Source organism: Suricata suricatta, chromosome 12, assembly GCF_006229205.1.
Source record: "Suricata suricatta isolate VVHF042 chromosome 12, meerkat_22Aug2017_6uvM2_HiC, whole genome shotgun sequence".
Lineage (NCBI taxonomy): Eukaryota > Metazoa > Chordata > Mammalia > Carnivora > Herpestidae > Suricata > Suricata suricatta.
Genome location: NC_043711.1, coordinates 24,808,756 through 24,821,610, shown reverse-complemented (window position 1 = coordinate 24,821,610; position 12,855 = coordinate 24,808,756). Strand labels below are relative to the sequence as shown.

The 12,855-nt window shown below is 37.9% G+C and overlaps 1 protein-coding gene across 1 annotated transcript in view; it reads left to right on the top strand.

The window, feature by feature from the left end:
• DNAH12 (dynein axonemal heavy chain 12) overlaps nt 1–12,855 on the top strand; it is a 169,930-nt gene that overhangs the window by 112,179 nt on the left and 44,896 nt on the right. The window contains exons 47-54 of the mRNA XM_029917884.1: nt 492–572; nt 1,138–1,314; nt 3,484–3,615; nt 5,620–5,709; nt 6,295–6,435; nt 8,298–8,539; nt 9,588–9,735; nt 10,020–10,165. Of these exons, the coding sequence (XP_029773744.1) occupies nt 492–572; nt 1,138–1,314; nt 3,484–3,615; nt 5,620–5,709; nt 6,295–6,435; nt 8,298–8,539; nt 9,588–9,735; nt 10,020–10,165 (1,157 nt within the window). The remainder of the gene's footprint in view (nt 1–491; nt 573–1,137; nt 1,315–3,483; nt 3,616–5,619; nt 5,710–6,294; nt 6,436–8,297; nt 8,540–9,587; nt 9,736–10,019; nt 10,166–12,855) is intronic.

Sequence of the window (12,855 nt, the reverse complement as noted above, 5' to 3'; positions counted from 1 at the left end):
GAAATCTGGGTTGCCTTTTTTATTGTAATATAGGATTTTATTAAGTGTAAGATTTATTTTAAAGGTCAAGTGCTAGCAATACTAGCATGAGTTCAGTGTGGGCAGTACAGGTCTGAGTGATCCTGGTGCACCATGCATCATCTAATCAGGACACCCCACCCTGCTGCCTTTTTTCTATCTGCATTTCTTCCATGACAGCTGCATTCTCTCACTGCTCTGTTGTATACATGAGGAAGGTAAAGTCTTTTGTAAAGAAAACTGGCTAATACCCTTTGTGGCTTTGTTTATCATATAAATGAGTGGAAGAAAAAGTTAAGGTTTTCTGGCCCTAATGCCTTACGATACGCTTTTTGTTTCAATTTTTTTGTGGTTAGCTTCTGCTTTCTGTTTCTTTTTATCTTCTTCTTCTTCTTTTTTTTTTTTTTTTTTTTTGTGGTTAGCTTCTGAAGGGCTTGTAGCTATGAAAACCTAATGACAAATTATCTGTTTAGGTTGGAGAAATGAAAATGGAGCTTGTCCAATTACAGCCTAAATTGGAGGAAGCTAAAATTGAAAATGCACACATGATGCAGGTAGAGTATCCTGAGTTTTTCATTTTTATTTATTTTTAATGTTTATTTTTTGAGACACAGAGTGTGAGTGGAGGAGGGGCAGAGAGAGAGGGAGAGACAGAATCCAAAGCAGGCTCCAGGCTCTGAGCTGTCAGCACAGAGCTCGATGCAGGGCTTGAACTCAAAACCACAAGATCATGACCTGAGCCGAAGTCGGATGCTTCACCGACTGAGCCACCCAGGTGCCCCTATCCTGAGTTTTTAAAAATTGATGTCAGATCACAATTGAAATGTGTAAAATTAGCCTTGATAATATGCCTTAGTATTTTGCCATTGCACTACTAGATCTTAGGGGCCTTACCCTCTTCTGCTGACTGGCTATCTCCTGGAGTCCCACGTGAGTTCTGTTGATTTTGAAAGGAAGCAGGAAGCCCGTTACCCAGTTAGGGCCCATGTATGTGTGTGTCTCCTCATTTTACCCTGGGACCTCTGCCCTTCAACATGATGTATTAGATTCCCTAATCCCCAAGCATTCTTTTCCCTTTAGGACGATGGAGGAATTGTCCTTATTGTTTTCTTTCTTTAGGTTATCGAGATCGAGTCTGCACAAGTGGAAGCAAAAAGAAAGTTTGTGAAATTAGATGAAGAGATAGCCAGTGGCAAGGCTGAAGAAGCCCAAGCTCTGAAAAATGAGTGTGAGAGTGACCTGGCTGAGGCTATTCCAGCCTTGGAAGCAGCTCTGTCTGCCCTGGATACACTCAAGGCAAGTGTCCGAATTCGCTACCTTGCGTGTCATCGACAAACTAGGTACAGGTGACCATTACCCTAGGGGTGGCTCTGTTCCTCCTAGCGGTGGTATATTGTTTTTGTCCAGTCAAATAGAACTTGCCTCTTAACCATTCCTAATATGTCATTGTTTTTGACATATTTTTGCTGTTCCTATGTTATTTATAATTTTCATTCAGGGCATTCCAGTGGGAATGGAACAAACGGTCTCCAAGAGGCCGAAGCAGTTCTGTACGTGGACCAGGAGGCATATGTTAAATAGAGTATGGAGCTACCTTTCTACAGCCTCCCGATGTGCCTGTTCAGAAAACTTAAAGATTATTTCCCATGCAGTGTGGATGGCAGCTGTCTGCATTACTCTGCATTGTATATGACTTTTTACAGTCTTTGGGCAAGACCAGGGCACCATCACCAAACGGCAGGAGAGACAGCCTCTGTTGACAGTGTAGCAAGGTGGTTCAGGATATTCAGACCCCATTCCTTACCTCTTTGCTCATCCTACTCACTTCCATATAAGGTTCCTGACAAGACAGTGAGCTCAACCTCTGGGTAATTCAGCATCTCACGGGAGCAAACTCTGATTTTCAGTTAAGTCAGCCTTCTAGGTGGAAGGCATACAATTATTTTAGAGCATTTATAGAAACTTCCTAGTGTCTTCATTTTGCTGTGAGCTACGAAATGAAAACTCTGAGCTTATTGTTTGCTTCCTGTCTACTCTCTGGCACATTTATTTTTTTTAATGTTTATTTATTTTTGAGAAAGAGAGAAATGCACAAGCAGGGGAGGGGCAGAGAGAGAAGGAAACAGAATCTGAAGAAGGCTCCAGGCTCGAACCGTCAGCGCAGAGATTGAAGGGTGGGGCTCGAACCCGGGAACCGCAAGATCATGACCTGAGCTGAAGTCAGACGCTTAACCAACTGAGCTGCCCAGGCGCCCCTGCTCTCTGACACATTTAAAAGCCACATGCTACCCCATGATCTTTCTTCCTTCTCTCCTTAGACATTTATCATAACAGCCACTCATTCTGGCAAAGCCTTGTTTTAAGTGGCACTTCATTCTAGAAGACCATGAGCATTAATTGAAGTAACTTTATCACTGTGTGCCAGGACCCTTAGCAGTCCATCCTCCAAAACTCGGGATTCTTGATGCCTTCAAATCTAACCAGTTAAAGGTCATTGATATTAGGTCCCCCTTTCACTAAGAGTCCGTTGCCTTGTACTATTCCTGGTCTCAGGTTATATGCATTAGGTTTCAGTTACAGAGAAGAGAACTGTATTTAACACAAGCAGACAAGGATTCTTTAGGGAATTTGATAAGTGGATTACACAAGTATTGAAAGAGCTGAAGAAAGAGATCCCAGGCTGAGCTGCCAGGAATGACTCACAAAGCCACACTGAAATGGTTTACCAGAGGAACAATCCCTCTGAGTCAGAAGCCTGAAGAGCCTTCACTGTAATCTCTATCAGCAAACAAGGTGCCTAACACCCTGCGCATCGCCCCGTTTATTTAGTCAGAGCTCTGGTATCATTCAGGTGATCTACGGCTGAACCCAATGACCACCCACAACTCTGGTTTATGAGGAACTAAGATATAGATAGTGGTTAACTTTCCAGCAATTGCAAAGAATGTCAGAAGGATATTGGAGGGGATGATATGTATATGAATCTGTTGTGTCTGTCATAACAATATATGCCTTTTTAGAAATAAGTTTAAATTAGGGCCTACCTCTACTTTCAGTTTTTTGGTAAAACTAATATATAAGCAAATATAGAATTAAGTCTTCATCTAAATTAGGGTTCTTAACCTGGGTTCAGTGTATATGCTTGTTATATGATTGTATGCAGATTTTTTTGTATATGTGCAAAAATATTTCTGGAGGGTTCCTAGGTGCCATGATCATCTCATGAGGATCTGTGAACTCCCAAACATTTGAGAATAATTGGTCTTAATCTGTGCTAAATTTAAATTCTCTTTTATTAATTCAATCATAATTATGCAAAGCCAAAACTATTTACAATTTCAAATTGGAAAATATTGGAAACCAATTAATTTCCACCATAATTGATGTTATTTTCCAGCATTTTTTAAAATTTTTCTTATTTAAAAATAAACTATTCTGAAGATACTCTGTTCTCTTTCAATTTAGCCAGCTGACATTACAATTGTGAAATCAATGAAGAATCCTCCGTCTGGTGTTAAACTAGTTATGGCTGCTATTTGTGTCATGAAAGATATAAAACCAGAAAAAATTTCAGATCCTTCAGGAACTGGAGGCAAGGTAATAACTAGACACAAATTTAAATCATATTCATGATTATACATAACACTTCAGTCATTATTATCGAATTAAATGTCATCAGTATCCATTTCAGGGAAGAAACCCTGTTTCCAGATTGAATGGATTCCCAATAAAGTATGGAAAACACTATCTACATGGACTCCAGGGTAAAGCTAAGGCAGTATAGCATCCAGAAGCATGTGCTTCCAATTGCTTCTATTTCTTTTTCTGTCTGTGCAGGATTACGTGCTATCGTGGGGTGGGATTAAATGAACACTGAGATTTGTGAGGTTTTTCCAGCTAAGATTCTCAGGAGTGTTCTATATAACCACATAGGTGTTATTTCTGAACATTCAAAATATTCTGCTGGGTTTAGCAATATAGTGAAGTTGTTCAACACATGTGTTCTACAGCCAGAATGTCTGTCTTCAGAAATCCTGTCCTGTAAGCCGTGTGATCTTGGGCGAGATACTTGACCTCTGTGGAACTCTGGAGGATTATTACAGCATCTACCTCACAAAGTTAATGTGAGGATTACATTATACATATAGATAGATACATATAGATTATACATATTGATAGATAATACATATAAAGTTCTTATGTATAAAGCCTTATAAACAATAAGTTTACAATAAATGTTAGCTGTTTTAAATAATTTTTTAATGTCTTTATTTTTGAGAGAGACAGAGTTGTGAGCACAGGAGGGGCAGAAAGAGAGGAAGACACAGAATCCGAAGTAGGCTCCAGGCTCTGAGCTGTCAGCACAGAGCCCAATACAGGGCTTGAACTCACAAACTGTGAGATCATGACCTGAGCCGAAGTCAGACACTTAACCAGCAGAGCCACTCAGGCGCCCCATATGTTAGCTGTTGTTATTATGATTATTATTCAAGACTACATCCCTCAAAAAGGAAAGGATAGCGTCCATCCTAAACTAAATCTATGGACTTACTTTCTTTCCAGGCTTTTATAGTACCTAGGTTTCAATTCCTGAATTGGGGAATAGGGGTGTGTGTGTGCGCGCATGCACACACATAATAAAGAAAGTAAATAGGCTCTTACCTTACCCAGTCACTTTCATTTATACACAAACACACCCTAGCTATCAGGCTTCTGGAACTAGGATAAAGGATGTTGAGCTACTTATTTGACATCTTTGCTAGCGCAAGTACCACATGCTTTATCCTGTAACTGGCAGAGTGATGTGTAATCTTTTTCTTCTTTCTCTTCTGTATCTCACTTGGGGAGCCTAGGTGGGTGAGGTGGTTGTCTATAAGAAAAATATTTGCTACCTGTCTCAGTCCACTTGGGCTGCTGCTGCTACTAATTACTGTACACTGGGGTAGCTTATATTTATTTCTCATAGTTCATAGGCTGGGAATTCTGAGATCAAGGCTCCAGTAGATTCAGTGTCTGGTAGAGGGCCCGCTTGCTGCTTTATAGATGATGGCCTTCTTCTCACATGGCAGAAGTAGGAGGGAGCTCTCTGAGGTTTCTTCCGTAAGGACCCTCAACCCATTCATGACCGTATCACCTCCCCATAATCCCACCTCCAAATACCATCACATATTCATAGGTTTCAAAATATGAATTTTGATGGGAGAGGACACAGACTATGGGTCTATAGTGCTACTTTTCTGGTTTGAAAGAATCATGAGTAAATAAATAAAATAAAACTGGAAATAATAAAAATACAGTTTTATATGAAATTCTGAGGGCATTTATGCTAGTTGCTTTTCTAACATTTCCTAAAGATAAATGATTGCCTCATTTATGCTTTCAATGTTTGATTTTTTAGAATAAATTTAATGTCTATGTTCATATTTTTAAGTGATATGTTCAATATGTTTTTGGGGAGAGAAGTCTCTTTATTTCCAAAGAAGTGTAAGTTGATATTTTGAAATGGTATGGTTTCTCTGGATAATAGAGCTTAAACTTCAAGGAGAAAATTGAGCATCTTTAATTGTACATGTAATAGGTTTCCATAAATTTTATTTATAGGTATTAGATTATTGGGCACCCAGCAAAAAGCTTCTGGGAGATATGAATTTCTTAAGAGATTTGAGAGAATATGACAAGGACAACATTCCAGTGAGTTTCATTGATTTTTAAAATAGAAATATAACTTTGCCAAGATGTATAAGATCTTTAACATTATGTAATGTTATAGAAAATGTAAGAGGATGGTCCATATTTGGGATTAAAATAATGAATTATTGACTTTATTATGAATTCTCATAATGCATAAAACCACTCCTTCAGACCACTGAAAGTCATTTAATAAATTACTATATTAGTGTATTATTAACACAAAACAATTCTGTCTTAGAATAGTTTAATCTGAAACCCAAGTGTACAGGAGATAAAAAGGTATAGTGCACTTTCCATCCAAACTTGTACTTATTTACTAAAGTCTAATTATTCATTTCTCTTTTTTCATATATTTTCCCAATCTCCAAAAGTTTTAATTTTTTTTGGTAGAAACATCTTGCCTCGGTGCCTGTAAACTTGCATATTTTGCTCACAAATGGCTTGTGTTTCTGCTACAATACTTGACTTTGTTTTCTAAAGACAACATAACTTTCTTACATAATTTTTGCGATGCATGATTATTTTTTCATCCTATGATTGTATGATACATGTTGAAATTTTAAGAGCTAAATGCTTGTCGTATAGGTGACTGTCATGCAGAAGATACGTGGCGAGTACCTAACAAACCCTGAGTTTGACCCTTCTAAGATCGCGAAAGCTTCTTCTGCAGCTGAGGGTCTGTGTAAGTGGATCATGGCTATGGAAGTATATGACAGAGTTGCAAAGGTATTTTGAGGATCAGCACACTCATTTTCTCTTGAAACAGTCTCAGAAATTAAAATCTATGCCTATCTTGACAAGTTAAGAAATTTCCGGAAATGACATCAGTAAGAATTTGTCTGGCCGCAGCACAGACATCAAATGTTGAGTACCTGGTAGATGAGGAGAATAGTTGGGTGTGACATAATCTGGGCAGGGCAAGTGGGAGCGGCAGTGCTGTGGGAACAGAGAGTAATGGCCAGATTGACCTATAGCTATAGACTGAGGGCATTAAAAGAATTAGAGTTTCAGGAGCAAAGAAAAACCAAAACATCAAGGGCAAAGCCGCAGATTAAAAAGTTGATTCAAAGGGTCAGAAGTAAGGTCCAGTAAAGTTAAGAGGTAGAGCATGGAAAGTTGTGCTGAAGCAGTGGCCTGCATTGATAGGGAACATTTTATGGAGATTGGTTAAAAGCACTTTGTAACTTTGGATAGCAAAGCGCCAGGGAAACACTGGCCTTACCCTCTGTAGTGTGCAGAATTCTACTGAGGGAAATAGAAAATGACAAAAAAAAAAAAGTGGCACAGAAAAATACGTGGTAGCATGTGTTTAGAATAACCTCAGAGTATAGAATAAATGGTGAGGCTGTCACAATTTGGAAACCTATTCCTAATAAGATACATGTGCCTGTGGAGAGGCAGGGATTTCGGCTGTTAGTTTCAGGGGAGTAGACTTGCCAAGGGAAAAAAAATAATTTTATCTGGGATATTCTTCCACTGAACATCTTGGGGAGAGGTCTCCATTGCCAGTTTTGAGCTCTCACCCTAGCTCATTCCCACCCGTCTCCCAAGGCATGTGGAATAAGGCAGAGATGCCAAGGCATTCAGTCTCTCCGTCTACACTGCCATTTCAGTTAGATCCAACGGTCCCATGTTGTTAGGGAAGGGCTGAAGGGAGATACTCAGGAAGATCTCTGAAGTCAGAAGTAGAAAGTGGAGCTTCCTGCTTTCTTTTTATATATTTAACACATTCCAGGATTTCAGCCCAGAGGAGAGAAAACAGGACACTTGGTGTCTGATCCATGCCTCCTCCCTCCCTCTTGGCCATCACCTTTGTTCATGGCAATGAACCAGAAGGTTTAGATCTTCCTTCTTTCAAACTGGCATATATTCTCTTTGGTCATCTTCTAGATTCTTTCTCCCCATGGTTTAAAATACACTCCATGATCAAGTTGGCCAAAACCCATTTTTGATATACTAATGAGCATAATAAGATAACTTTAGAAAATCCCCTTTCTCTCAATGAAGTGTGGCTTTTCAAAATTTGTTGAGGAAAAGTTAGTTTTGGTAGTAAAACTGAACATCAAGGCTTTCTTTCTCTTTGTACCATTATAATAGCCTTAATCCCTCCAAGGCAAATATATGCCTCTGCCACCTGGGAAAAAGGCCACAGATTTAAAAATGCCACACACACACACGCATATTCATGTATTTTAAATATTTATCTCTGTTACATGTGTTTTCTGTGTTTTTGGCAACAGTTGAATGGCAACTTCTCATTCTTTTGAGACATTTCACTGCATATTGTACTGTTTTTGCTACATATTCTAACATTTTGTTAGTCCAGAATAATTCATCTCTTTTAGAGATGATCATTTGCTAGTTCAGAATGATTTATATGTTTTGTATGATATATAAATATATTTTAGTTTATTTGGGTAAAAAATATGTGACATTTAAGACAAAAATGCTTATTTTGCATCATCATTATAAGTAACAAATGTGTTTCTAATAATAATCAACTTTTAACCGGTAATATCTATAAAGAGTCATTCAAGTGTCAGTTTTACACAGTGCACATCCTAGCTACATATGTTGTTCCCAAACAGGTAGTGGCTCCTAAGAAGGCCCGCTTAGCAGAAGCTCAGAAGTCCCTAGCTGAGACCATGGAGCTTTTGAATCAGAAGAGAGCAGAACTGGCAGAAGTAGAACATCATTTGGAAAATTTACAAAGAACATTTAATGAGAAAACTGAGGAAAAGTCTCGTTTAGAAGATCAGGTGGAACTCTGTGCTAAGAAACTTGAAAGAGCCTCAAAACTAATTGGAGGACTGGGTGGAGAAAAATCAAGGTCAGATTTCTGCTCACCTTGACAATACTTAAGAAAGTGAGGCATGAACATGTTACTTTCTTTGGGTATTTATTATGATTACTGATTTTTAAATGGCTAGTTTAGAATGTGGGGCATTCTACAAGGCACTTGGCCAGGCTTCTCCGAACAGAATATTAAAGTCAAGAATGATGTATGCAACTTCTTCCCAAATGCTTTTTTTTTAATTAGCAAAATAAGGCAAATGATAATCTTTAATCTAAGTGGTGAGTATGTGGGTCACCACTGTATAATTCTTCCAATCTTATGTGTGTTCAAACTTTTTCATAATATGTTTGTGGTAGACATATGGCTTACTTTCTTAAAATTTATTTCAAAGAAGATATAACTGGATTGATCTAACCAAACCAGTTAGCTTTATTCTAATCTACTTATTCGTACTGACCAGCCAACTATCTCACTTACTAATTCTATGTGTTGAATGAATAGTGTGCTAAGGTGATAGGCCTCTGATAGTGATTTGTAGTGCAGAGTAGGTGGTTTTGAAATGCACTTTTTTATTGGAAAGGCTTCATAAAATGGAAAAAAATCAACCTTAACAATAGTATGCCACTTAAACAATAGTATATCTCAACAATAGTATACAACTTAAAGGTAAATTTTGGTAATGAATCACAAATACTTTTGTGTTTTACAGACAGTAAATACTGAAACAAATAACAGGGTCTCTAGACCAAATCATCCCGGAGAAAATTCAATTAGACAAAATGCTGGCGTGTTTTTGTTTTTGTTCTTGCTTATTCTGAAGGGTCAAGTCCTGTAAGAAATGCCTAATAATCTAATAATGAATAATGAAAGGTGGATTGTCATTCATACTGCATAGATATGGCTTATAGAACTGTCAGAGCTAGAAGGGACCCAGCCTCCTCATCTTGTAGATCTAAGCAAGAGTCCAACATTTCATGGCTTTTTGTCATAGGGTTTGGACTAGGAACCCCCTTACCCTTTCACATCCTGTCTTCCATCATTCTCTGTGCTGAGACTGATTTGCCTTCGGTGCATCTCACAGATGGTCTCAAGCTGCAGATGACCTGCAGGTGACATATGAAAACTTGACTGGTGATGTCCTAGTATCAGCAGGGGCGATAGCCTACCTTGGTGCTTTCACTTCAGGCTTCCGACAAACATGCATAGAAGATTGGAGTATGTTATGCAAGGTAATGGTTTCGTATTTCACAAGTTTCTTTTTGAACGTTCAAAGCATGTGTGCAGTATTGTGGAGAAAAAGACGGTAATAAGGATGAAGAAAGGAGAAAATAGCTGAAAGCACAGGGTCTTGTTCTTTGCTTCTTGTTAAAGCAGTAAAATGTTTTTGTCCAACTTTCAGCTTTTTCTATTTTTTAGAGTTGTCAAATAATATTTAATGACAAATCAATAATTTAAAAAATATTTCAACCAAAAAAATGAAGGGAAACATTAGATATTTGTTTCTTTCTTACAGAAGAAAAGAATTCCGTGTTCAGAGGAGTTCTCACTGAGTAAGACTCTGGGTGATCCAGTAAAAATTAGAGCCTGGAATATAGCTGGATTGCCAACAGATACATTCTCAATAGATAATGGAGTGATTGTTAAGAACTCCAGGCGTTGGTAAGGAACATAAAGCATTTTTCAATTATTTTATTTGAAAGTGTTTAAACACAGAGAAAAGTTGACAGGATTTTAGAGTAAGTACCTACATAACTGCCCCCTCCTGGATCCTGCAACTAACAGTTTATTATCTTGCTGCCTTATCACATGTTTATCCATCTCTCCATCCATCCATCCTCCAACTCATCCTTTTTATACCTTTCAACGGAAGTTGCAGATATGGATATAATTTCCCCCAAACACTTCAGCATGCATATTAACTTAAGTTGTTTTTGTTTGTTTTTCTTTTATTTTTTTTAATGCTTATTTATTTATTTTGAGAAAGAAAGAAATAGAGTAGGGGAGGGATGGGGGTGGGGGGGGGGAGAGAGAATCCCAAGCAGGCTCCATGTGGAGTTCAGTGCAGAGCCCAATGCAGGGTTTGATCCCACAATTGTGAGATCATGACCTGAGCCGAAATCAAGAGTCAGACACTTAACTGACTGAGCCACCAGGTGCCCCATTTTTTTTCTTTTGAGGTAAAATTTATGTATTTCATTGTACAAGACTTAAGTACACCATTCAATGAGTTCCAACAAAAGTATACATTTGGTACAGACACAGAACATGACCAACATCCAGGAAGTTCTCGTCTGTCCCTTCCCAGCAAATCCCCACTCTCACCCCGTAGTAGGAAATTATTATTCTGATTATCTTCCACCACAGGCTAGTTTTGCCTGTTCTAGAACTTCATATAACCAGAACATACTGTAGGTACTCTTCAGTGTAAGGCTTCTTCCACAAAGCATAACATTCCTATTTTTTGTTGCTGAGTAATATTCCATTGTATGACTGTATCACCATCCATTCTCCTATTGAGGGACACCTCGGCTCTTTGGAGTTTTTGACTATTCACTGTATTTATTTTAATTGGATATTTCTACCTGTTTTTAGGGTACTATAACTTGACACTTTTTGCCATTTCATGGATATCTTTTTGAGTTGCTGTCATTGATAGTGTGATAACCTTATCAACTTTTCAAATGGCTTTATTATCTTTTTATTTATATCACTTTGAAAAACTTAAGCAATTACTCTTATCTGAGAATTCACTTCCTGTAAGTGATTATCTATTCATGTTGTCAAGCTTACTTTTTAACAATGAAAATACTTTGCTGCTTTATTAACACACCATCTGGCCACTTAACAGCACTGCTTTTATATGCCCCAAATTACTTCCTCTGTCAGAAGCACAGAAGGATAATGCTTTTTAATTCAGGCTGCCCAAGGGTCTCAAGTGTAGGCTAGCATCTTGTCATACCTGAAGTATGAATGTTACGGCAAAGTCTTGTCTCTCTGGATGCAACTCAATTTTCCACTTACGTATGTAATACAGAAGAGTGTATTAAGTTGGAATTGGCTTTTTAAAAAATAATCAACAATCTATACTGTATTACCAAGAACATTAATTCATGTGTTAACAAAAACATTGATTAGCATTAAGTGTTAATTTATTAAAAATGTTACTTTTTGCAAGGGAATCAATGATACTATTGTTTTTCCAATAATAAGGGTATATAAAAATGAAAACCAATTCCTTCAAGCAGGGCCTTGAAAAAAACTAAAAGCATCTAGTCAATTTTTAAGCATTTGTATGCAAAATAACTTTCTCGTTTCCAGAACACTTTTCCATTATTTGCTGTGATAGCAAAAGTAAATTTTAACTAGTATCTGAACCTTTTTGTATTTTAAATAAGATTTCAGCACAATTTGAGCTGGAAATGAAAACAACCAGTCAGCCAATAATTGGATTGTTTTGTCTTTTTTTCTTCAAGTTTTTATTTAAATTAGTTAACATACAGTGTAATTTAGTTCTGGTGTAGGATTTAGTGATTCATCACTTAACACACAACACGTAATGCTCATCACAGCAAGTGCCCTCCTTAATCCCCATCACTTTTTTAACCCATCCCCCTACTCAGCTCCCCTTCAGTAACCCTCAGTTTGTTTTCTGGAGTTAAGGATCTGTTTCTTGGTGTGTCTCTGTTTTCCTCCATGTTTTGTTTCTTAAATTCCACAGAGGAGTCAAATCCTAAAGTATTTTTCTTTCTCTGACTGACTTATTTTGCTTAACATAATTATACTCTAGCTCTATCCAGGTCATTGCAAATGGCAAAATTTCATTCTTTTTGATGGCCAAATAATAGTCCATTACTCCACAGTATATATACATTAATATTTCACATCTTTATCCATTCATGAGCCCATGGGCTTTTGGGCTCTTTTCATAATTTGTCTATTGTTAGTAGGCTGCTGTAAACATTGGGGTGCATGTGCCCCTTCAAATCAGGACTTTTATATCCTTTGGGTAAATACCTGGTAGTGCAATTTCTGGATCATAGGGGTAGTTCTATTTTTAGCTTTTTGAGGTATCTCCATACTATTTTCCAGAGTGACTGCACCAGTTTGCATCCCCACCAACAGTGTGAGAGGGTTCCCCTGTCTCCATATTTTCCCCAACACCTGTTGTCTCCTGTGTTGTTAATTTTAGCCATTCTAACTGGTATGAGGTGATAGCTCATTGCAGTTTTCTTTTTCTTGAGAGAGAGTACATGCATGAGTAGGAGAGGGGCAGAGGAAGAGAGAGAGAGAGAGAGAGAGAGAGAGAGAGAGAGAGAGAGAGAGAGAGAGAGAGAGAGAGAGAGAGAGAG